This window comes from Bombus huntii, chromosome 7 (assembly GCF_024542735.1).
Source record: "Bombus huntii isolate Logan2020A chromosome 7, iyBomHunt1.1, whole genome shotgun sequence".
Classification (NCBI taxonomy): Eukaryota; Metazoa; Arthropoda; class Insecta; order Hymenoptera; family Apidae; genus Bombus; species Bombus huntii.
The window spans coordinates 11342610-11370542 of NC_066244.1; the positions used below are offsets into that span (position 1 = coordinate 11342610).

General features: G+C 34.2%; 1 protein-coding gene across 1 annotated transcript; it reads right to left on the reverse strand.

Moving 5' to 3' along the window:
* Nucleotides 1–29: 29 nt before the first annotated feature.
* LOC126867275 (uncharacterized) lies at nt 30–27922 on the reverse strand. Its single transcript, XM_050621543.1, has 17 exons — nt 27383–27922; nt 21282–21502; nt 20982–21211; nt 19879–19962; nt 19641–19766; nt 19427–19567; nt 18601–18724; nt 15032–15224; nt 14418–14661; nt 14100–14258; nt 13402–13728; nt 12681–13050; nt 12352–12577; nt 11798–12044; nt 11366–11591; nt 10552–10891; nt 30–10003 (listed from the first exon to the last, which is right to left on the reverse strand). Exons 1-17 carry the CDS (start codon nt 27457–27459, stop codon nt 1594–1596), a joined length of 11745 nt encoding a protein of 3914 aa, XP_050477500.1. The 5' UTR covers nt 27460–27922; the 3' UTR covers nt 30–1593.
* Nucleotides 27923–27933: the final 11 nt, after the last annotated feature.

Below are 27933 nucleotides of genomic sequence, written 5' to 3' on the forward strand. Positions count from 1 at the left end.
TATATATATATATGTATTTACAAGATAATTATAAACATCGTAATATTGGAATAATAGTTATAATCTAAAATTGGTCATCGAAACAATATATCTTTTTTCTTCGGACGACGATAACGTTAACAAAATTGTTCTTTAAAGTAGTATTCATTTTTGAAAAAACCAGTTATAAAGAAGTAATTTCTTTGAAAGCAGGAATCTGATAGAGTAATGCGAGTAATGTAGTGTTGTTTTGTACAGTTTTTAGTACATTTTAAGAATTTGTACAGATTTCTTTAAAATTGATTCAATAAATAAAAGAGAATGAACAATAAATCGTACGAGTACTATAAGTGGTTTTATGACCATAATTAGTCACTATGTAATCCATTCAGTATAATCAACCAGCTCGTCGCGTAATCAATTAGAATTAATGAGGTTGGTTGTAACAATTGCCTGGGTTCATAAATTATCTTTACGAGTTATAAAAACTCGGCTTTCGGATAAAGCAACTTAGCTTGTACCAGATAAAAGCACGTACTATCGATTTTATAGAATACTATTAATATTCATTAAACAATAAAAGAATAAGAATATGTATAATGGTTTCCGACATATTTAACGTAATAATACAGGGTATCTCACAAAACTGAGACTAGCGACATACTTAAAACAGACGCAAAAATCTATTGTAAGACAGAATTATGTAAATTAATTAATTAATTTTTAAACATTCTGAAAAGCATGGACATACCTTTTTTTAAATTCCATCTTATGCTTTTATAGATATTAGTGGGACAATTTTACCATTTTACCACCTTCTATAAAACGATATTAAGATATTTATGCTTTAAAATTATTAAATTGAAAAGTGTCACAGTTTGAAATTTAAAAATAAAATAAACTATATTATTATAATTTAGAGACCTGTTATATTATATAAACGTTGTGAGCACTATACAATATATTTTAGAATTTTTAGTGAATAGTTCCGTTTGCTTCTTTATATTAGATTTTATAGATTTCTTTTAGATAAAATTACTTATATTATTAAATATTTTTATTTCATAATGAATATTGATCAAATTTGTACATATACATACGTAAAATTCATTAAACTCTATCAGACTCCTTTCAATGCTATTTTTATAGTAAATACTATGTATACATACTTATCACTCTCGATCGAAATTGAACGTTTTTTCAAATTTTATGATTAAATGCATTTTCAAATTTCATATTCGTCTCATGTTATTCTCTATCAAAGTGTAAATTCTAAAACGTGACAATTTTTGAAATCTACTTTATGTTATAATTAACCCTGCATTTTTTGTGCGTAATTTAGTCATTTTTAGTTTAATTTGTGTCCTTTTCCTTTTTCTTTTAGAATTCATAACATTTAAGAGCTCGATAATAATAGATTTAAATCTGTCCTCACCTTGTCCTGTACACTTGTTAAACCGTAACAACTGATTAATTGTATAAAGTTAATTGTCGCGTAAAATATTCAAAAATGTTTAACAATGTATCCGTCCTGAATAAATATTTTAAAAATCGTTAAACGACAGAGAAGGATAGTTTTCTATAAAGACGAAAGATTCTCAAATTATTACTAATTTAAGACGGAGGTGTAGTACTGTCAGAACGAAGTTGAGAAGGGGCAGCTTCGCTGTAAGCGATATCAAATACACTTTTCTTTTCTAATAATTGTTGGTGTCGCAACCTGTTGCCACCCTGCAACGATATTGCTATTCCAGAATCGAAATCTTCACCGGTACACCCTTGTTCCATCGTAGGTGGAATATCAAAATGTTCTGGTGACAATTGCGGAGAGGGATGAGGAACAGGTGGAGGATGAAGGTAAAATGGCGCAGATATCTTTTCGTATTTGTATTCAGAATGTTGTAGCAAATGATATTTAGGATCTTGCGATGTCGAGGGTGGCGTTGTCGCGAATATTTGAACCGGTGGATCTTCGTTTTTTCCTCCTTCGGCTCTCCTTAATTTTCTTCCTTGACGAACGATAGCTTTCAATTGTTCAGACTCGACGTTTACCAAAGGTTTCACTTTGCGTCTAGTCCGTGGAGTCGTGTCAGCAGTTTTATGGCTTGATAACTTTTTACCTTCCTTCTCAGTTTTTTGATTTTTCATACTCCTTCGTAACCATCGAGGAAGTTGCTCCTCGTCGTCCGTAGCCATTAATTCGGCTCGTTTCTTTTCCATTTCTTCTCGATTCTTTTTGTACCAGGCCATGTATTTCGGTCGTGTCTTACTCGTATCGATTTCTCCAGTTTTCGGTGGAGTTGGATATTTCTCGCTGCTACTGGATGATTTTTTGTCCTTTTCGGCTTTCAATTTCGACAGAGATTGCTTTCGTCGTGACTCCTCATCTCGTTTCCTTGATTGTTTCGTTTGATCGCTATCTTTTTGCTTCAGTTGTTCTTCCGGGAGCTTTCTACGTGTCCGATACCCACCGTGACTCGTTACATCGTGAAAATGAGTTGCTTTCTCCTCGGAAGATTCCTCGGAAGTACTTTTTTTCTTCCTTCGTTGAATTACTCTTTTCTTTTCCAGCTCTTTCATTCTTCTATCGGTAACTTTAAAGGTCTCGGTTTTTGCAAGTTTAGAAATTAATGACGGTTCATCTGGCTTATCAACATTTTTATCGCCGTCTTTCATTTCGTGTTCTAGTTCTGTATCTTTTACACGTTGTGTACTAGTCGACGATTCTTTCTCACGAACCTCATCTTGCCTATCAGGCTTTCTATCGTAGCCTCTCGTTTCAGAATCTATTTTCGTATCGTTTACATGTTTCGTACTAGTCGAACATTCTTTGTCACGAGTTTCATCTTGTCTGTCAGCTTTTGTATCGCACTCCTTCGTTCCAGATTCTAGTTTTGTACTGATCGAGGATTCTTTAGCCAGTTCTAAGCTGCATCCAGATTCTGTTTTCTCGTCTTTCTTCATATCTTCTATGTCAGTCGCTGTGATTATTTTCTTCGGACTAAAATGCGTTTGTATATCCATAGTCCTTTCCCTTAATACAGTTTCTTTATCTTCCTCTGTTTCGCTTGTATCTTCAAACTCCACGAACATTTGCTCTTCCTTCGAAGATTCTACGTCCTCATTTTCTATCTCTTCGATCGATATCGTCACTCGTTCCTCATCTTCCATGTCCTGCAGCCCAGTTGCCTCCTCCGTTTGACTAATTTCTTTCTCAGAAAGTTGTGGAGCGCGATGTCGTGGTGTCTGATACGGTCTGGTAGTTAACGTTGTCTTCCTGGAAATATCACTCGATGAATCACTATCTTCAGAATCAACCACCGTATCTATTATGCTTGTAAAAAGTGGAAGGCTTACGTCTATAAATTTTCCCTCAACAGGTATTTCCTGCCTCTCTTCTTGCACTATATCTTCCTCTAGAGGCAAAGTTTTATCCATTTTCGGCTTCGTTAGATCCTGCTTATCTGATTCGCCATTGGGGACAATCGTAAGTACATTAAATCCCATATTTGACTGTTCCTCCGGAAATGCCTCTCTCTGAATGTCGGCTTCCTCCACGGTAAAAGTTTGTTCCTCAACAAATTGTTCTACTTCCTGTAATTCAGTTTGCTCGCTCTCTGACTTCAACTGCTCTTCGGATTCGGATATTTTCCCGGAATCTGTTGAAGCTTTCCGTATAGTGGAATCAAACGCAAACTTTTCTTTCTCTGTCGTCTCGTACATCTGCGGGGAAGTTTCAACCAATTCGATTTCCTGAAAACTACTGCTCACTTTACCCGACGGTTCGCGCAATTGCTCCACCTTCTCGGTAGTTCGTGCTAGTTTGCTATCTGCTGTTTCATTATTCGAAAGTTTCTCGGGTTCCTTGCTCACTTCGTGCGTTTTTTCGAATAACTCCTTGGCGGTGTCTTGTCTTTCTTTCGCCGGTGATGCTGTCTCGTCCTTTAAAGGTTTACCAATTTCTGATTTTTCGACAGATTCTTCTGCCACTAATTTTGTCGCTTCATCTCTCGAGGAGTCATCGATTTTTATCTTTTCGTCGGATTCCTCTCCCTTTGCTTCTTCAAGAACATTAATTTGCTCAACCTTTTCTGCCGCATCCTTTGAAGTTGATATTATTTTGTCACCATCCGAGAGATCAATAATTTTATCTTTCCTCGCGTCTTCTTTCGTTTGTTTATCGTCTACTGGTGGTTCCACGAGTGTCCCAGACTCGCCATCTGTTTGAGGGGTCGGAGATTTACTAATATTCGAAATTTGGACTCCATTCTTTTCTTTCTCTTCTTTGTTGTCGAAAGATAACGAAGCAACTTCTTTCTCGATAATTCTATCGTTTGTAGATGATTGTTCGATAGTTGCAATTTCTTTTTCAGTACTTGGAATTATCGATCCTTTGCCATTCGTTAATGTATCGAAGACATCAACTGTCTTATCAGTATGATCATCAACAGCTGATGACTCCATTGGACTTTCTTCTTTCATATCACTATCGATCAAAGTAGGCATTTCTATCGAGTCCTTTGTTATTTCACTATCTTGTTTCTCAGTGATTGATCTTTTTGACGAATCATCTTTTTCTTCAGTGGTGTCATCAGGTATTTTCATGGGAATAACTTCTTTATCGATCTGATAATCTTGAATCGTTGATGTATCATCCTGTTTTTCAATTGTAATTTGCTGTTTAATTTCTGAAGTTTCTGGGACAATTCCCTCGACAGGAATTTGACTGTCATCAGTTTCTTCTGTTTCTGTACTCTCTTTCTCAGTGGCTTTGGAATCGTCTATTTTTTGCATTCCTTTACTAATTTCTTTTTCTTCGATCGGATGGTCATCAATTTTTACAGTCTCTATAATTATTTTTTCTTCTTTATCGTGATATTTTTCCTTCTCTTCATCGTCGATAATACTTGCTTGTTCTTTGGTTTCTTCGCTTTTTACAATTTCTTTTTCATCTTCAACACGTGTTTCCTCCTTCGTGTCAATAGAAACATCTCTCTCACTAATTTTGTGATCGTCGCTACTAACTGGTTCCTTCGTAACTTCTTTTTTTGCAGAAGTTTCCTTTTCTTTGGTAGAACTACTTTTTCTTTTTTCATTTTCATTATCAGGCGTAATATCTACGGTTTTTTCTTTCCCATTTAGAACATCCTCTTTGTCTATTTGCTGATCATCCGATTTAAGATCTGTAGTACCTGCTTGCTCACCAGGCACCTTTTCTTTATCTAAAAAAATAGCTTCTTTTTCACTAACTTTGTCCTTATCGATTTCCATTGAAATTTTCTTCTCCCCATCGGATGCTTTCTCTTTACCAATGAAATCAACGATAGTCTCTGTTAAAATTCCGAGATCGCCAATGCTTGTGTGATCCTCAGTTGTCTTTTCAACCAGTTTATGATATGTAGCTTCTGGTTCAGTAATTTTGAAGTCCTCAGTTGCTTTTTCAACAGTTTCATAATATTTAGTTTCTTCAGTGTCTTGTTTCTCAACTGTTTCTATAATTTTCTGATCTGCAATTGGTTCTCCAGCGATGTCATCATCGTCCCTTGTTTCTTTACCAATTTTTTGATCTGCAGTTGGTTCTCCAGCGATGTCATCATCGTCCTTTGTTTCTTTACCAATTTTTTGATCTGCAATTGGTTCTCCAGCGATGTCATCATCGTCCTTTGTTTCTTTACCAATTTTTTGATCTGCAATTGGTTCTCCAGCGATGTCATCATCGTCCTTTGTTTTTTTATCAATTTTTTGATCTGCAGTTGGTTCTCCAGCGATATCATCATCGTCCTTTGTTTCTTTACCAATTTTTTGATCTGCAGTTGGTTCTCCAGCGATGTCATCATCGTCCTTTGTTTTTTTATCAATTTTTTGATCTGCAGTTGGTTCTCCAGCGATGTCATCATCGTCCTTTGTTTCTTTACCAATTTTTTGATCTGCAGTTGATTCCCTTGCAATGTCATCATCGTCCTTTGTTTCTTTATCAATTTTCTGATCTGCAGTTGGTTCTCCTGCAATATCATCATCGTCCTTTGTTTCTTTATCAATTTTCTGATCTGCAGTTGGTTCTCCAGCAATATCATCATCGTTCTTTGTGTCTTTACCAATTTGATAATCTGTAGTTGTCGATTTAGTCATTTCTTTGTCCATGGTAGCTTCTTTAGAAATTTTATACCCCCCTGCTGCTTTTTCATCAATTTTCCGATCTTCAGTTGTTTCTATAACAATTTTATCATCTGGAATTACTGTTTCAGCAATTTCAAGGTCAGTTGTTTCTTTAGAAGTCTTTTTGTCTCCAGTAACTGCAATAATTTTATGGTCCGCTGGTGTCTTATCAAGAATTTTATCATCCTCTTTCATTCCTGTATCCATTTTTGTAAACTTAGTGGTTTCTTTATCAACTTTCTGACCCTTGGTTATTTCTTTATCCATTTTTTGATCTTTCGTTGCTTCTTCGATAATTTTGGGATCCCCAAAAGTTTCTTCTCGAGTAATTTGATCGATTTCCCTCGCTTGTTCATCAATTTTCTGATCCTTATTTATTTCTCTACCAACTTCTTGATCCATAGTTGCTTCTGGAAAAATTTTACGATCATCCATTATTTTCTTATCAAATTTTTGATCCTCAGTTACTTTTTCAGTAATTTTATAATCCTCACTTGCCTTTTCAACAGCTTTGTCATCCTCAGTTGTAGCTTTCACCATGACTTCGTTTTTATCACTAATGCCTTCTTTATCTTCATCTACGAAAGTACTTTCTACAATTTGATCAACAGGTTTAATTCTTGTAACGTCTTCGTCGTACTTTTTCTGTGTATCTAAAAAAACATTTTCTTCGACTTTTCGATCGTAAGTTTCATTCATTGACGTAGTTTCTTTTTCACGGGGAACTTCAATTGTGTCTGAGTCGATCTTTTTTTTCTCCTGGTCACTAGATGTTGCTTGCATTGGACCTTCCTTCTCCTCGATAGTAGCGTGATCTAATTTTGAACCATCTACGTGTTTTACTGATTTTTCCTCTTCTCCATTAGCTTTATCTGTTTTATCTTTTTTCCCACGTATTTTTGATTCATCTGCCACATCTTGTCTCACACTGTCCTGTCCATTACTTGGCATTTCAGTTTCTGTATATTTCTCAACTGGTTCTTCGATCTTTTGCACTGTACCTACTTTATCACTACGTTCTTCTTCCTTAAGAGCATCAACTTCGACTTCTAGTTCTTTTTCTGCTTCTTCCCTTCCTGTAGAAATTCCTTCAGCTCTATATTCTACTTCTGCCCTCTTAAGCTCTTTTAAAACTACACTCTCTTCCCCAACATCTTTTGACAGCTTTTTCATTTTCTGCTCCAAATACTCGTATTTATCATCTTCTTTATCGTCTTGTTTCCGCTCTTCTAACTCGCGCACTGGTATCATTTCAATTTGCTCTTTGGACTCATCTAATGATTTATCTTCTTCCTTATAATCTTCTAATTTATCCTTTATATGTTCAGCTATGTCTTTTTCAGCTTCGCTCGTTAATTTATCTGTTTGCGTACTTTCTTTTTTTTCAGCTGTGTCGCTATATTTTATACTCTCCATAGGTTCTTTTTCAGGCGAAGTTTTATCAGTTTGCCGATCTCGTACGATAGTTTCACTGAGCTCTTCCTTCTTAGTTGCAGCCATCGTATCAATAGCCGTAAAACCTCTAATAAATTCTTCTTTAGCATGAGCCGTAGAATCATCACATTTCACAGGTTCTTCGAATGTATCTCGAATCCACTTCAACCCATTTTTTGACACCTGTATTGTGTCAGGAATACATAATTCTTTCTCTGTAACAATCTTGTGTTTTTCTACGTTCGTTGTATCCTGCTCTTCTCCCGTAGAAATTGTTGCTTGTTGTTTCACGATTTCTTTCTTCGGTTCTTCAACGAAGTCGTCGCTAAATTTTTCAATTATCTTCTTTGGAAACCTTTCTACCACGCGTTGCTGTACGCCATTTGAATCTCCTTCTGAAAACTCGGTACTGCTTTTCTTTTCGAAATCTCTTGGAGCAAACGCATCTCTTCCTCCTCTTCTTTCTTCTGTACTGGTACTGGTTTCTTCAGCGATGTTCTGTTTACGAGATATAGTACCCAGTTTCGGTGCTTTTATCATCATTTTCCCAATCCTCTCAGACTTTAATTCAGCCTTTGGTGTTTCCTTCGAGGGTCCTTCCTTTCGCTTCTCAACTTCTTCGTCTCGAAATTCGGACATTTGCTTTTTAGGTTCTCGTCGCTCCATATGCGTTTGACGTTTCACTTTCGCGTGACCTTGAGTGCTAATTGGTTGCTTCTGTTTCACGGTTTCGTGACGAGTTCCGCAAAATTTCTTCGGTTTGTCAAGAGCATCGTCGAACTCGGAACTTCCCGTACTCATCACTTGACTCTGTTGATATTTCAGCTTTTGTTTCGTTTTAGCTATGGCTGACTCCTTCTTCTGTTTTCCTTTCTGCTCGGCCTTCAACGAGCTCGCGGTACATTCAGCTGCTTGTTTCTGAGAACTCGAGGAATCCATCTTCTTCGCGCTTTTCTGATCCAAGTCCTTTTTCGGCTCTTTCGCAAACGAGTCCGACTTCTCCTGGCTCGTGCTGTCGCTGCCAGTGCTCTCCTGAAATTTTTTGTCACCCAGTTTGCTCAGTTTCTTCGTTAGCATTGTAAACTCTTTCTCAAGAATCCTGAAACTCGGCTTTATCACGCCATCTGACTTTTTCTGCGTCTTCGATTTTCCCTCCTTTTTCGGACTTCTGCCGTCTGCCTTCTCGCGGACGTACTTTTCACGTTGAACTTTTATTTCTGGCGAGGAAGTGGACTCAGTGACGTTCATCTTTTGATCGTCAGTCACGTCCTCGCAACTTTTCTCGTGCCTCTCCTTACGTATCTCCTCGGAAGATTGCGAGCCAGTCTCCTTCTCGTTCAGAATCTTATAACTGATGCTCGTGCGTTCGGTCTTTTGATAACTCCGCATCGTTTCGTCCTCTTCGCCTTTGTACGAACTTCCGTTTCCATCCAAAGAATCCGAAATTTCCCTCAGCACATCCGGCTCCAGAGAAATCTTCCTGCCTTCTTTCACCTCCCTCACTTTTTTCCTCAGAATGCTCAATCGTTTATCGAAACAAGGACTCACTTCTTCTTCGATCGGCGACTTCATCCATAGAGTTCTAGACCTTTTCCAATCTCCATCGCCGTACTTCTTCCTAGACTTCAATTTTTTCCTGTGTCTTGACTCTTCGTCGGATTCGTCGTTGTCGCTTCTGCTTTTCACCTGACGTTCCGTTTGAGTGGCCGCTGTTCTGTCGGTTTGAGTAGCGATCGCTACTTGTCCGGGAAGGCTTTGCGTTTCTAAGTAACTCGTGGAGTCCACTCCACCGCCTCCTGCACGACGATTTTCTCTTTCGAGTAGTAACCGAGTCAATAGCGCGTTTTGTCTTGCTAGCTCCAAGTCGTGAAACGGATACTGGCTGCTATTTGCTTGAACGTGATCTGTGGTAACGACCGGCGGTCTTTCAGCAATTGGAGCACCACTTGCAACAGCCTCTTGCTTCTCTTGCCTCATAGTTTCTCTCATCTGAGATTCCCTTAGAGATTCTTGCTCTATCTTTTGCGAACCGTAGTCACCGTGATCGATCACTAGCCTCTGCACGTTAGGTCCTATTTCTTCGATGTGCTGCCTATGACCGAGATCCAACCTGTCCGGTATCAGGATTATCTCTGGCTGTTGTTGCTGACATACTTCTTTCGATCGTTGATGCGATTCCATGCTACGAGCTGCTTCGATGTCCTGCATCGACAACTCGTGCCTCGACTTCTGGTCTTCTATGAATCTTTGCAGAATTATATCCTTGCCATCTACGATCAAGGCTGTTGGGCGATGATGATGAGGTTGGTGAAGATGGCTTGTCGTATCTTCCACTTGTCCTCGTGTCACTAGCCGTAAGACCTCAGCGTTTCCTTCGCGGTAGAAATGTTGCTCTCTGACAGTTGGTTCTTCGTTCATGTCGGCTTCCACGAATCTATGGAATTGAGTTTCGATCGGATTTTGATTCAGCTACACATATATAAAAGCAACGACCTATCAATGATGTTACTAATGATTTTATTAAGGCGACTGACGATGTTACGTGAGGTGAACAGAACTGTTTTAAATTCTATTTAAGTTGGTTCTAGTTGAAACAGAGTACGAGTATTATGATTATGATTATTATGAGTATTATGTACGAGTATTATGATTGTAACTAATGATTATAATTATATGTAAGTACAACAGAGAATAGTGACGATAATCGTACTAAAGAAAAGTGGCGAATAACATTCAACTTAATCTGATTTTAATCAATATAAACTTAGTCCTGCATTTTTTTACAAGAAAGATAATTTAGTTCAGCGATGATTTCAAGCCTGAAGAAACTACACAACGACATCGTGACTTTGAGAAAGAGAACGAGCCCCTCCGCTGTATTATTTCATTTCATTTCGTGTAAATTTAGAGTTCCATTTTATTCCATTTCGTTCCATATAAAAATAAAACGTATGAGTGAACGTGAGATGACAGCTTACCTACCTTTGCCTATAAGCTTGATGTTGCAGATCGGAACCTCTTTCCATCTCATGTCGTTGCAAAGAGTCTAATTCCGCAGTACGATAACCTCTTGCCTTTTGATCCTCCACATCCTCCATGTACATTCTTTCTTGTTCATTTATTCTGCTCTTCCTCGAGTGACCGTAAGAATGTCCATCTCTTAATCTTTGAGCTTCGAGGTTCATTTGAACGTCGTTTGGTTGCCCAGAAATGTAAGCAACGTCGCCAGGAAGCGAACAATTCTTTACGTTTCTTCTATTGAATTGCCAATTTCTTCTTGTTGGATCAGCACTCCACGCCTGTTTCCTTCCATTCCACGATACTGAGATACGATAAAAGTTCATATAAATAATAGCATGATATTTGTTTAATATGATAATAATATAAAAGATACAAAAATAACGTAAATATAATAACAAATATAAAACCTTGATAATGATACGATATTTTGGTTAATACGAAAAATATCACATGTTATTTAAAGTAACTTTTCGCGTTATTATAAAGTCGTTTAGGTTTTTAAGCTTTATATTAAACTTTAAACGTATTTGTATTGTGTAATTAAATAATTCTATGGTTAAAATAAATTATAGGTTTTTTTACGTTATACGACGTATAATATGAGTGACATAAGATATAGCAGATGTTTTAATACTTGTAATCAACAATATATTAAGTTATTAATTATATTATTATCATTAGTATCATTTATTATATTATTATATGTATTATATTACATGTATTATATATACGATTATATAAAATTTATACACATAATAATTTAAAAATAGATTACCTTCGGTAGCTACCGCAGGCTGCCGATGAAGATGTCGTTTTGGTCTTCCATTTGATCGTACGACCAATGTTTCTGACGAATGTACTCGTCTTTTTCTGGGTGCCATATAAAAAGGACATCCAGGACATATGCAGCAGATAATTAACGCGGCAATGGCCAAAAGTATAAGTAACACCAGGATTATCAGAAGCCAGAATAATAATTTGTTTTCTGCTTTGTACACCGTCTAAAACATTTATCCAAATTTTCGTCATTTTTTTAAATGTAGCTAAATGTAATAAATTACGAAAGTCGTAATTTATATAAACTAGACATTCAAGTGCTAATTATTTAAATATCTTACAAACAACAAGACAAAGTAATTATTGCAGATAAATGGTTTATTTTACAATTTTCACTATATAATTTAGAAGTTGAGAATCGTATACATACCACTTCTTCGCTTGGAACAGCAGCAATAGTATTGTTAATAAGAGTCGTTTGACCATCATTGACATTTGTATGACGTGGAGTTTCATCAACAGGAGCGTTTGTATTGTCGATATGTATACTCGTGTTCATAATCGCGTTTCCAGCAATGATCCCGACTCCATTCGCAGCTAAAGCTTCTCGAATCTTTTCTACGTCTACCAAAGACGTACCTGGTTCCGTTTGCTCGACGCGAGCCACGATAATACTCCTGAAAAAGTATAGTTTAAGTTATTTCACTGTTGATTTCATATGTAAAATAAAAAATCCATAGAGATTGAATATTAAAGAAAATTTGCCTTTCCTTATTCCTTGGCAATATTATTTATCATAAGATTTTATAATGAGTATATAAATAAAAAATAAATATAAGATTTTATTAGAAGATCTTACAATGAATAATCCCTCTAATAGTGTATATCAGAATCTAACTATCGACTGATTCATAGTTGAAAAATGTTTTTCATTGAGTGATTAAATCGTAATGATCATGCACCGAATATCGGTAGATCACTAACTTTTTTCCTCCTCCAGGAAGAATCCCTGTACTTCCAGTGTCATTCCGTTGAATATAAGGTCGCGTTTCTAACACAGTCACTCGACCACCTGTAATAGCAGCTAAAGTTTCAGCAGTTTTCGTTGAGTTCGGCTGTTCTCCTGGCACCACGAACATCATTATGCGTGCTTCCATTGCGATTCCACTGAGGATCCGAATTTTTGTTGTACTTGAAAGATGAGGTACACCTGCAAAAATGTATATTATTTGTGTCTAATAATAAATTACATTATTTTGCACTTATACCGTAAGCAGGAAAGTTATTGGACAAATAATCTTCTATCGGTTTACCTAGATCGTATGCTCTGGCAGTGAGAGTGTACAGTGCATCGTCGTCAGCTCGTTTTCGTCGTTTCTTTATAACTTCCGTCGACATTTCCTTCGTTAAATTTCCCAAATTAATCCTCGTAGATTCATTCACATTTCTAGTCACCATTAAGAAATCGTTTCGTATTTCTTCTTGACTATTGACAAATTTCGTTTTAGCTTTCTTCGAAAATTTCTCGTATGCGCTCTGTTTCTTTTGTCTGAATTTCGTAATCGGCAACAGAAGTATTAATTCACCGCTCGTTTCGTTTAAATCGAATTTCTTCCCGTAGTTTCCGTAAACTAATTCGTATCTAACTACGTTGTTGGGTGGCTCTGCGTCAGCGTCAATCGCCTGTCAACAGTTACATTCTCTTTTTCCTTGCAAGATCTTTGTTTATATCATTTAATTACACTGCAGATGTCTATGAAAATTCCTATCTTCATCAACGCAACTATAGACTGATAGTAAATGGATAAATTTTCCAATTATTTGTAAATTACACATAATAATACCATGTTACATTTAGATATATATCTGCTTAGATTTCTCATAAATTCATAAACATCCTCAGTCTACTTATAATATAACTACGTATATTGTAACTTTGAATTATTTTCTAGTACAATGGTTTATATAAAAAGATCGTAAGATGGAGGGGGCGTAATAATCACAGAAGATAATTGTCAAGATTGTTTAATATACCTTTATCAAAGCTGGTGATGTAAAATTAGTTAGATCAGAGTTCAACATAAACTCGTAAACGTCCTTCTCGAATATTGGTGCATTATCATTCACGTCAAGTAGATTAACTATTAAAGGAACAACGCCACTGTTGCCATTGCCATTTTCATCCCGAGCTTCAACGGTTAATACAAGTCTTGCTGCAACTTCACGATCTAAGGAAGAGCCCATAGCGACAGTTATTAATCCGGTGTCTGAATCCATAGTGAAAGCTTGGCTGCCTTCTCCTGTTATACCGGTATATCGGATACTGCCATAAACACCTGTATCTTTGTCAGTTGCGTGCACCTATCGAAAGAAGATATTATAATGTTTATTTGACAGTCGATATTATTTAATCATTTCTTCCTCAACCTTCTAACTTATGTCAGAACAATGTACATATTTTTGTATAGTTGTATATATGAAAAACGTGAAAAACGTAAAGAAGAAATATAGATACAAAAGTTTACAAAGAAAGGATCAAGAAATTTCTTTCAATCTAAATCAGATGAAAATAATAGTTTTTATTATTTAACAGTTTGTATAGGTTTCTCTGAGATATCGTGGTATATTTAAAAGCAATTGATAATTATAAGTGGTATTACGATTGTAAGATTATATGAATAATCTACTTATGAAAATCATGAAATTTCTTCGAGAGATAGTTAGGTGTTTACCTGAATCACGCGTGAACCCGCAGTTACGTTTTCAGATAACGTTATCTCGTATGATTGTTCGTCAAATATTGGCGGATTATCGTTTATATCTCTTAAAAATATTGTAGCTGGCACTGACGCTGATAGATTCGTGGCTGGACCAACCTCCTGAGCTACAATCTGAATTCAATGAAACTACATTAATGACAGTAAACAAAGAAGAATTGATCGAAGAATAATTAAACTTATTATAATTTATTATATTTTTTTTTTTTAGATAGCTATAAACTTTGTGATACAGATATAATGTAATGACCAATCTATATATACTATACTCGCCTTGAACGATAAAACTTTGTATAATTCATAATCGATGAATGTGTTATCTCGAACGGTTATAACAAAGTCTGCATTGCGTTCTGCAACCGTCGGATTTATTTCAAACGTATTATTGTTATTTTCCAACTTTAACGCAAACACCCCGGCTTTTCCAATATCTTCGTCTTTCACTCTGGCTGAATATTGCTCACCAAAATTTATCACGGTCCCCGGCTCAGGATTTTCGTCTATCGTAGCAACGTAACTATAGCAAAGGAATAAGATATTTTATAAATATAAATTACATTTTAGGATTAACGGAAATGTACAGGTTGAAAAGTGGTCGGGAAATACTTGAAATTCCCTCGTTTTTCATAAATTTCAAATTTCAGAAGAAGGAATAATCTAATCTATCTTGAACTTTTTTTTTTTGCTTAACTAAACTAAAATTAAATTTATCATTTTTAATGTCATTGCTCCTGTACGTAATAATTAATACTCTAACGATTATATGCTTTTTTCAATCGTTAGTAAAAAGACATGGAATAAAATTGATGTGTAATTTATTTAGTCCTTAACAATTTGTAAATTTCATAGTTATTAAAGTGGAAATTATTCACGACTCAGGTACCAACTTATCGCTCTCGAAGTATGGTGGACTATTTCCCGGCTCCCCAAGAAGAAAACCAACGTCAACGACTGTGGCTTGGGCAGGAGGTTCTTCTCTGCTTCTTCTTATTTCTTCAGCAACCACCGTAAGTACAACGGGTGCTCCAACGTGCGTAATTTGGGTAAGTTCCTCCAATGGTTTGGCAAGAGTTATTTCACCTATCAATCAAACATTTATAAATAAGTCTAAATCTCTAAAAAGCTTCGAAACATGTATATAAATACATTATGTTTCACTCTACGAAAATGTTTAGATATGAAAATTTAAACTATGTTTGCATTTTGAATAAAGAAAATTAGAATATCTACTAATCAATAATTATGAATAATAACTGTAACATTGTTCATGTTGTGGGCGATTTGTATGAACAGAAGCTTTAATTAATGAGTTATCAAGTGAATGCCATATAATCCATATGTAGGATAAAATGTAAATAACTGAAATGATACGTTTATGAGACGAATCATTGTACAAATTATACATCCTCTTGTATAAATTAATACATTCTCCAAAAGATCGTTGAAGACTTAATACTTGACTTGTATTATGTTTAGTTCTTTATTTGCATGTATTATACGTAAACGTTCGAGTAATAAGCTATGTCACGATCGAATTACTTTTATTGGGAATTATGAATAAAACATTTCGGTCAATGATCCCTGTTACTTATGTATGACATACAGAGCATGCATGTCCAGTGATGGAAATTTTCCATAACACATCACGAAATGGAGTTTAGCGAATGAACTGCCCTTATTAACATACATTGCATTGTACTACCTTCTTATTCTCTAACTCTTATTCTCATTTACACAGTTATTCACTTAATTTTGTTTCTAAGATATCGACGATTATATAATTATGGTTGAAGTACATTGCGTAATTATTAATTCAATGATATAAGTATTTACGATTCTATTAAAACAATACAAATAAATATAGGAAATACAGAAGCCTTTAAAATAATGTTACCTGCTTGAGAATAAATTTCGATAAAACTATAGCTCCTATAAACTGATATAACTTAAAATAGTTAATAATAATTCAGCACAAAAATATTTGTATAAATACGAATATACACGTGCGATGAGAGACGATAATAATTTGTACATCGTAAGCCATACCTTCTTCAGCATTATCTACATGTACATTCATCGTATTCCAAATTTTTAAGTAGTCCTCTTAACTTTATATATTTGCAAATTTTATGTTCAAGATATCATCTGATATCTATAATAAATTTACGAATTTAACATATACCGAGATCGTAACAAACAGATACGTATTTCGCAACTGTAATTAAATAGCTAAAATTCGTCTTATCGAGTCTATTTATTCCGGTAGCGCGTAAAGATATGGTCGCTCATTTATACTTACAGAGCACAATACGCTTTTATCTTCTATATTCCTTCTGGCCCTGTCTGTGTTTCTTTTTCACTGGTTTTCTCTGGTAGTTACGTCTATACACACACACGCGCGCGCGCGCGTGCACACATACGATACATACACGAGTACGAAGAGGTCGCATGCTTCGTGTCACGAAATGATAAGCATCGCAGCCTGAAAAGCAGAGACTGACCCCTAAGTACGATCGATACCGCGTTGTAGACCGTCAAGACTTTCCTCTGACCATTTCTACCGAGTTCTGGCCACTTCCTCGCCTGACTCGTTTTTGGTTCCGCGAAAAGAATCGGTATCACCGATCTCAGACGTTAGATAACACGTTCGTGCGAGCTTGTAATCATGTGGAAACAAGCGTATAAAGTTGCTTCGTTGTTTCACGGCCCTTAGCCTTCCCTTTTCCAAGGATCTATAATGGAACGCATTAATTTTGGAAAACGTGCTGCATAAACCGTAGATTTGATCAATGAACGAGTAAAAACGACGTTTTCTCTCTAACAAACACTACACGAGCTGATTTATAAGCCGAAGTAGCCGAATCCTTCTTGAAACTTTTTGAAATTTTTTAAATATCGCTGCTAATGCGCTTGTTCGATGCTTATTTTATATATATATTATTTCATCAATTTTCTCTACTTTCGCGTGGAGTTGACCGATCGGGCAATTGAGCGAATCACGTGTCAGTACCGCGAAGAGAAAAGAAATGTCCATAATTTTCTGATTGGAAAATGGCCACGCCAAAATCACACACGATTAGGTCTTCGATAAAACAGATCCATTTCATGGCACTTTCTGAGAAGTGACGACCGACCGTTTACTATACAAATACAGAAAAATTGGAACAACAGAGACGAAGAACTGCTTAAAATCAGACACCGCATTAACATCCAAGAATTGCGTAAAAAAGACAATCAAATTTCTTAGGGACATTTACCTTGGTTACAATATTTGCTTCTAACAGTGCCATTTCCATCGCTAACGATCGAGAAGCTGATGGAAATGAAAAAGGTTCTTTTTATGGGAAAATCGAGAAACTGTTGACTCTTATTGATCAATGGTGTATTCTCCTCGTAATGGAATTTCTTCCAGTGCACTCTGCACGGTTTCATTCATTTTTCACTGTGCTAGAACTGCATACGTAATCTGTTTTTCCGTGCTAGCTGTACCTCTAAGAGTATGAATCATTCCTTCACGCTTTAATGTCGGGAAGTGGAGTTCGAGGTAGTGGTAAATTAATTTGAAACCCTACTCATCGAGTGGATTATTCCTGAGAAATCAGGTCATTCGACGGTGTGTATGTCGGTGAACCTGTGAATAATTCGCTTACTGATGGGAACGCTAGGAAATGTAATTACACCCTCTGTAAATTATTGTGTTTGCCGGTCATATTCGTGGTAATCAAATTTTCACGCACGTTGAATTTATGGACCAACGTAAGTACCGATTGTAAAACTTTACGCGATTGTGGATTGTCCGTGTGATAGAACTTCTTCACAAGATAGAATGATAGCCATGGTTATATAATTTATGTAATTTTAATTTTAAAAGTTTAAAATAATGATCTTAACTATTTTAATAACAACTTCTAGAAATATTTTTCCAAACTCGTATAACGATATTTTTTCAAATCTATCTTCTGGAAATAACAGTTGTTTTCTTCGTAACAAGTTTTCTTCTTAACTTCACAACAAGTTGTTTTCAAGTTTAATCGTCAATTGGGTTTTGATAACTCGAAAATTAAGCAATTATATCTATAGAAAAAGATCATTCAGTAGATTGACTTTGACGATATATTTCAAGCTCATCGATATCGATGGGATGTGCGCTGTTCTAAATAATCAGCTTATTTTTATATAGGAAATTTGATCTATTCAGTGGTGTATAATATTTTTACGAATAATTCGATACTTTCCATTGACTGTCATAGGTAAGTAAATAATTTGTATTTCAGAAGCGAACTACGTGTTAAAGATTCTTTGTATAAAAATACTATCTGGATGCCCTTATAGCAAAAAAAAAAAAAAAAAGAAGAAGAAAAGGAAAGAATAAAAAGCAAAAAAAAGAAAGAATATAAAATAGTACATTGTTTAATTCTTCAAACACATTTTTTAAAATCACGATATATTTTCTTACCATTTGTTTCGGAGATGTTAAAAAATGGCGTAAAGGGGTTGCCTTCAGATACGAGACCGTACACGATCTCACGCGGTACACCTTTATCTCCGTCTTCTGCGTGCACTCGTAGTATTATATCACCCTGAAATCAACGTATACATTTGTTTTACTTATATGAGACATCGTATCAGAAATAGCTTTTCTGGCCTACATTTGATTGCTCAAAATTTATTAACAATATTTTTCTCTAATTAATCACTTTAGAATATAGAATTGGAATTAGAACAAAATAAGAACGATCCATTTCTATCATTGTCGGAATAAAAAATATCTAGTCGTGTTATTCGATACTGTGACCCCTGTTTGCTAATTTTACGCTGAAGATATATTACTTCCGATGTAATATAAAATTATACTAGTCGGAAATAATAAAAGTAGAAAGAATGGGGATGTTCCTTGATTCGTTCTAATCGAGGCTGGATATTCTCTGTTTCTAATCAGTATATTAAACTTTAATTTAATAATTTCGTGAATAGTTTAATTAAATGTAATATATATAAATAAATAGTTTACTAAATTAATAGTTTGTCTAACATTACATTGTGTGAATATTATTGCCTTATAGTCGTCCGACAGTTCTGTACTCCTAATTATTATTAATGAAACGTACATATATCGTGATATCATCAAAAATGGAAATTCTCTTTGCTTTTTCTTGTGAATCTAATTTTTAGTTGTTCCAACAGATACAAATAGATAAACTCATTCCTACTTATCTAATTTTATAAAATTTATATATTTCATTAGACACATAAATATCATGTTAAGAAAGGGAACAACTTACAGGTTGTACAGAATTGTTAATCCTTGTGAGGGGAGGGGCTAGCGTAAAAATTGGAGGAACATCTTGAACATCTTGAACTATCACAACAACGCTTAAGCCTGCAATATTTCTAGTATCTTTTCCCTGCTCTGTATAGGGATCCTAATAAATAAACTGTGTTGTTTAAATTTTCTACCAGAAAGTAGTTAACAGTATTTATTCAAATATCGCATACCGTAGCATACATAGTAAGAGTGTACATGGATTGCGTTTCGAAATCTAATTCTCCAGTTAGTGTAATTATTCCTCGTGTTTGCGTGGGTGTCTGGCGCTGTCTTATAGTGAAAAGTTCTTTTGGTTGCTATAAAAATAATAAATTATTGTTTGGAAGATATACGAGTAGCGATAGTATACTTTTAAGTATTACTTAACATACTACGTTTTAAAAATTACTGTTCGTTTCTGTGACTTACCCACAGTTCGATATAAACGGGTTTTCCACTCCAAGAATTAGCTCTTACTAAAAGATAATCTAATTCTTTACCTGGTTTAGTATCCTAAGCAAATAATTTCATAAGATTAACATTGTAATCACTGATTTTGTACAATTTATTTTACGATAAAATAGAGACTGTCTTCTGACAAATTAATGTTAATGTAATCTATTGTTGAAAATGATAACGGGAGTTCGTGCTCGCCATCCATATGCAAATACGTTAGTTATAAGAAATAGTAATTAGAGGATGATCCCAGTTACAATCGATAGATTTAATCGATAGGCTTAAGATGCCTTTTTGTTTTTATCCCTAGTTTTTGTAAGCGCGTGCAATAAAGGTGTTTTTGGCTCAGAACGGTGTGATAGATTTATCCATTCAATAAAATAATAACTATTCCGATCTTACCTCTGAGTATAGAAATAACAACATCTATAAACATTACTTTGCACGTCATTTCAATTTCTTTTATTATAACTTAGAATATCTTACGATGGACGAATAGGTATAATCTTCGATATGGCGTTAACGCATGAAAATGAAAAACTATATTTAGAGTTACTAAATCATAACATTTATGATTTACTTGGCAGATTAGAAGATTTCTCGCATAATAATAGGCAATTAACATGAAAGCAGGAAACGAGAGTAGGAATATGATTTGATACGAGAGCAACAGCATATCGAACATTACACGCATGCATATTCAGATTACACTTATTAATTTCAAGCTTTTCTAACGTGTAAAAGATTAATTCTTATTATTTTGCTAAAAGTATTAAATAGTAGAACACTGCTGATAAAGAAATATTACTGTTTATGAAAAGTATATGAAACAATAAGAATAACACATATTCCTCGCAATAATTTTAAAATATAGGAGAGGTCTTACAGTTAATATTTTTTCAGTTTCAAACAATGTGATTCATAAAACGTACAATAAAGAACGAAGCAATGTATCGTGCGATATCATCGGTATGCGAAAAGAATATATGTATTCGATTGTCATGGGGAAGGTGTTGTAGTTATTAACGTGTTGAATGCTCGTGCTAATCGTTGTTATTAATACAATAAATAATTACCTCGGGTACCATTATCAGAGAGGGTATGTGCGGGAATATTTTATCACGAAGGGTGGTTGCGTTCGTAACAGAAATAGTAGCTTGCATCGAGTTCGAATCTCCTTTCGTGTCCCTAACCCTAACAGCAAAATCGTGGAGGCGACCGGGCATTAGCCGTTTCGTTAGTATTACATTAGCTTGACACACTTTGTTATACAGCGTGCACGGCAGGTTGTCGATCCTTACAACAGGTGTGATGGTAGCTAAACAAATGAAATATTTTTTTAACGAAGGCGTTTATTTCTGCTTTGTCCATGTGATGTTCGTTATAATTACCAGTTATTTCAAAAACAAGTGGGAAATCTGCATCCTGGTCAGTGGCGCGAAGTCGAAAAATGACAGAATCTACTTCAGCATCCGCTGGAACTAGAACTAATCCCATGTCCGTGGAGGTATCAAAGCGTGGACGCGCACCCTTTGCCCACGCGAAAACGAATCCGAAATAAATCCATACTTTGCACCATTGTCCTGCAAAGGGCATTCTGCAAACAGCGGATTACTTTTTCTAGATCTCTGCTCTGAATAAAAATAGTACGTTCAAACGCCTAACGCGATCGATAGCTATTTTACCAATATGTTGTGCGAAACTAACTAAAAACTATTAGCAAAATAGTAAAATGAAATATTTTACGTAACGCAAAATGTTTTACGTAACATGTACACGATATTTTCATAAGTGATTTTTATAAGTGTACGAATACTTTCGTGAACTACTTTGGGGGTAGTTTAATGATCTTTTTCTTTTAAGAAGTTTGTCTTTTTCAATAGAAGTAATTTTTGCTTTTGATATAGCTCTGAAATGATTTTTTAAACCTTTAAAGTATTTGGTTCCTTACCACGAAAGAAAGTTTCCTAAAGACTCATAAAGATTGATAAATCGTAATCAAACGACGAATGGTTGCCGAAAGTTAAGGAGTAGAACGTATGATTTTAAGTATGCCAAGTAAAATCTAACATTTATCATTGCTGTTATTTACTGATTTTTTTAATATTGTCTTTTTAAACGATTTCTTTTTCATTGTTGCATCCCGCTCTTTTCTTATTTAATTGTTTCATTTAATGTGCGATTATGAACGCTCCATTCGAATCCAGTATTTTGTTATTTGCGACAGAAGTCCAAAATAAGTAATCTTCTTGTGATCTCATGAAATACACAGGAAAATATATCGATTGATAAAATTGCTACGAACTTTGTCAGCAACTCAATACATATGTTTCTTTAATAACGATGAAACTGCCATAAATTGTCCCCTTAGTAAGCGCCCTATATAGTCAATCTATATGCGGACATGGTTACTTCGTAGTCAAAACAAATGTTGTGTTCTTATCCAAGCGACTTAAGTACTTCGAAGAAGCACTTTTATAGCGTGCTAATTGCAAGATATTTAAAGTGAACGCGCGTTGGACAAACTAACAATTTCAAGTATAACAGAAATGAATAAAGAAGAACGAAATGAAATAAGAAAATATTTATTCTATCCTTTACGTGAATGAAACGCCTCGAATTAACAATATTTTATCTTTTAAAAATGGAATGTCAGACGAACGTATTCATTTTGGAATTTTTTTATTGTACGAAAGATGTTTCTGATAGGGATGTTCCTGAATTTTATTTTGTTCAATTTTGAAACACTGTTAATGGGAATATACATTTTAGCTTAATTTTATTACCTAAATGTTGGGGGATTTTTGAAATATAAATTACAAATTATGGAAAGAGATTAATTACACTATTAGGAGGAATAATAAATGTATTTCGTAATCAATGTGCATCGAACTTGTGAATTTATTGCGTTAATGAAAAGATCGATATCTCGTTATACGAGTGCCCCTATTTCTTTTCTAAATATTAGAAGGGGCGAGTTCAAGCGCTCTCAAACTGACTGACAGTCAGTCCATTTATCCAGTGAGTAATTATTTAAGGCAGTCGGTGGTCATTCCTTGGTACCGCGTGATAGGGCGCGCACCCTTTTCTTTCCTTGACAGCAGTCTCAACTTACTTACGATAATTTGAATAAATGATCTGTTATAAAATCAATGGTAAATACTGGAATGATTTTTATATTAATTAAATAAATTTTTGAATCGATTTTTTTATCAAATTTGCAATCTTTGTTTTAACATATTTATTGGTTGTCGCGTATTATTCGAAGATATATTTTTTTAAATAAACGACTTTTCTGATATACCTTTCATTTCGTTATGTAACTAACAGAAAGATGAAATAATCGTTCCAAATCAGTTGGAAATATTTAAAAAGGTATATCCCTCAAATTGTCTTCTGTTTTAATATTGTTCTTTTACACGTACTATGTACATCATAAAAACATATGTATGTAGCTGAGTTTTACAGTCAAATGTATTTTATGAATTGCCGTCAGAAGAATTACAAATGGCTTAGGCGAATTAACTATTTAGACAGATATACAATTTTGCAAGAACGAGCCGACACATTATAATTTAATACCATGAATAATATATTATCGTGGTAGTATGATAAACAGCAAATTTCTGTAAAATAAATTCTGAGTGTCTAGACTGCATGCCAATATATTGCCTGTAGAAATCCGATATATTACGTGCTCATATACGTAATAGTTGCATACGTGCGAGTTTCACTTTATTATGATTCCGGAAATTTGATAGACAGTGAAATAAGCATTAGATGGATCAGGTGCTACCGTGTTTAATTTCCGATTATAGACCAGAGATTTATCGATTTATTATCGAGAAATAATTCACTGAACTCGTGGAACGTTTTACGACATGAAAAAGCAATGGAATAATCATCCGATAATAAAATATTCATTTAGAGCGTTTCCAAACACGTTATTTCTTTGTATACATAGCGAGTATAGTATGATCTATGCTTTATGCTGTAAGCCTTTAACCAATAATCTACAAATAATTTATACTTTTTAATTTGTATCCTTACGTTCTGTGCATTTATATTTATTGATTTGAAAGTAGAATTGTAATGTGTTACCGTAAGTCGATGTAGTATAATTTATAGAATTTTTGTCTTCTATAGGTGCAAAATTAAGGATAGTATTACTGTTACGGACGAATAATTTACATTAACGACAAAAATTCTGATAGAATCGGAAATATTGATTTTGTGATCAAGAAACGAGGTCGTGACCACTCGTTATTCAGAACTAACACATAACAGTGTTTGAGTCAGCGGTCAGTTCTTCACACCAATCGTAAATCCTGTTGCTAGTAAAAGGAGGCGTGAACTAATACTAAAACGCATGGTTTTATGACACCTACACAATCAGGATTCCATTAATTTCTAAAAAATAAAAAAAATTTCCCATGTCTAAATCATAACCGTTTATGCCATTTGGTTTTATTTTAGTTTTATATTGCGGTGCTTTCGTGTTTTGCTGTTTTGGAAAAATTATATAACTACATGAGCTGATACTTATACATGTATACGAGCAATAAAATTTAATGAGAAATATTATTTTTTTAATGTCTAATAACAGAGATCATTTCTTTAGTTTATGTCGAGCTTTTCAATTTTCTGAGTAAATTTCTCCAACAATTAAAAGAAACGTAAAAGAAACAACGATAACAAAGTACAGATCATTACAATAAGCTAGGAAAGTTTTTACGTTTAAGATATTTCTAACTCACTTTCGGTATAACTTTTTCTATAATTATAATAATTGCCTAACTTAAATTTTATTTGACATACAAGCATGATAGAAGAACACGCAATTTATAACACTGAAGTTAAAGTGCCTTATGAAACATTCGTTAAACTTTTATTTGCTTTATATTAATTTATTAATAGTAAAAATTACAATAATGATATATAATAGTACGTAAGAGTAAAAATTTAAAAATGAATTTACGATATTAAATAATCATAGAGATGATAAAGCCAAGAAATATTAATAAACAAAGTAATAGGAGCAAATCATTAATTAGTTAACTAGGTTCATGATGAATAAACTATATTACATATGTATACAGAGATACAATGTCCAAAGTATATCACATTTTCCATACTAAGAGCAATTATAAATTATTCAGGAATTACTATTATAGGCATGACTAACTATAATGACCTACAGTTTACAGGAATGATTAGTATTTTTAGAGTGTTAAATCTATAAATGTCCTATCGTTATTCTAAAATTAAATTCTACTCGCAATCAATTTTTTAGCAGAGCCATTTTTGTAAAGAACTGGTACTCTATTCCACATCAATTTGAAGGTGTTTAATTTCGCAATTAATTTGAAAGCCTTCGACTTGTCTTCTGTCCATTGTTTAGAAGTTTTAAAACGACTCAACCCGTAAGGACGCTTACCCGTACGAATTCTAAGGATGTAATTTACGCTATGGCACAATTTGCCACGTGCCGATGAAATCGCTCTGGTTTAGGGCAGAATGGGGAACGTACGATATTGAACATAGCGGAAGTGAATATAGGTCATTAACTATTTCTCCATCAAGAAATTTTCCTATCAGCAGAAGATCGTAGAACGAATATTGTACAAATATTACTTTTTGCAAAGGCTAAACCATCGTTCGATCACTATGATAGAGAATTGGTTTAGTTATACTAGAATAGATATAGAATTGTAAAATTTGTTTAGTTGTATCAAAGTAACTTTGCATATAATTGAATTTAAAAAATTGGTTATTAATTCACTAATTAATTATACAGTATTTTAGTCAATATTCTGACCAATTTATAATATTTCATTGAATATTGAAATAGATTATAAAGATTGTTTACTTTATTTGTTATTCTGTATCATGGAAATCTGTAGAAGATATCAGTCTATTTTTCTACCAATGCTTTTACATATCGTTTGCGAGAAAATCTTATTATTTAAACTTTGATATTGAAGAATTCGAAAAAATATTATACCCTATACAATATCACGTATATAGAATAGAATTACCAGAAGCCAAAGAACTTCGATAAAATATTAAAATTCGAATTGCTGTTATTAACTATTCACGACTTGTTAAATTTTGATTGCTTCGCTTTCGTGTAGCCAAGACAGTTCATAAATATTAAAAAGTGCTCGTCTTATGTTAACAAGCCAGCACGAATTCTCGTCTTTGAAGAAAAATCAAGCTTTTGCTCGCTCATTGTGCATAAGAATTTAATAGTATCGCCCGGTCATTGTCCACCCTGCATGGATCGATTTAATTTTCTTTTTCCCTTAGCCTTTGACAAGCATCATTACATCGTACACCATCGCATACTTGTATAATGCTCGTGAATTATCATATAGAATTTTTCAAGATTAAATAACCTCCATTTTTGCATATCCAAAAAGAGTATTATTACGCGAACAATTTGTATATTTCAAATACACCTATCGATATGAACGATAAAATAAATTCAATTTTTAAATGGAAATTATAAATTCTAGTAAGTCTCTTATAAAAGCTACGTAATCTTTCATAGAAAGTACAATAATAATAAATTGTTGAACGTTTAATAATGTTCATGGATATTATATCAATTAGAATATATTTAAGCTAACACTTTTTAATTACCATCTGCATTTATCACTAAAAAGTATTTTGCTGTGCATCGTTAAATGGAACGAATAAAGAAAAGTTTCTAAGGTATTATAGACTATATGTTGTGGTATAGTATATATAACTTAGTTAAGAATACCTTTGACACGCAGATGAATTTGTCTAAACGCTTTCATTCGATATTGGCGAGACAGAAAATTTATTATTAACCACATTTATGAAACGGTCAAACACTCTTCGCGTCACAAAATGTAGAACGATCAAATATCTTTGTTAGTGGGATATGTAATGTCGTGCTGGTATGCCACGCTGGCTTAAAGCACACAGAATGCGCCAACTAAAACAATTTTGTGTCATGTATTCGATATACAACAAACTTTCTGCAAAAGTATGAAACAATTAGGATACTGAACATTTAATGAAATAAAATTTGAAAGTACATCCTTGAAAATATACCAGTTGTAAAATTTAAAAAATTCCTTTAATTCTTAATATGTTGATATTTCGATTATTTGGTATTTTAATTATCCATTTTTTCGCTATTTCGTTCTGTTATATCTACCATATGTAAAATATTAATTATAATGTCGAAATATTAAAAGTACGAAGCGTAAATATGCTCGTAGAAATTAATTTATTACACACATGAAAATAATTTATACAAATTGTATTCTTCTGTATTCTTCAAGTTTAAATGTTTACTATTTAGGGCAACCATTTAAGGTCTTATTATGCGGCATGCACATATATAAGGATTTTAACAGATACAGAGAGTAACGTGATATTGTGTAGAATAATTTGATGCTATAAACGAAATGTCGCAGAGTAATCGCTAATGTTCATTTACCTGATCGCAGAGTCATTCAGTACCGCAAAATCATGAAGCAATACATGCTTTTGCGCGGTTGTCCATCGATCGTTCATTTAATACATTCTTCGAGAATACTTTTTCCCGCGTAAAGTAATTCATACACGCAATAACGTGCACTTTACGTGAATCACGTTCTTCCCCGAAGAACCCTGATTTCAGTTACAGTGAAGAACCACGTCTGAATGATTCGCCAACAAAATCGATAAAACTATTAAAACAACGAGGAATACTTGCAACGTCTTGTCGTACTTGCAAGTAACAATATGGAAAACGTTGTACGAAACAGCTGTATAAGAAGCAACTGTATAAGAAGACTGTTAAACGAAGCACTTGCAATTAACGAAACACCTAAACAACACTCGTCACGTAAACTTTTTACAATGATCGTCCCTCCTGTGTCTTTGACTTTTGTTTCGTGACCGAAAGGTCGTGATTTCGATGAAAGAATAGACTTTACACGCGGATTTAACCGTGGTCGAGGGTCGACATTTTCGAGAGTTGTGGAAGAACGCACCACTTCACGTGGC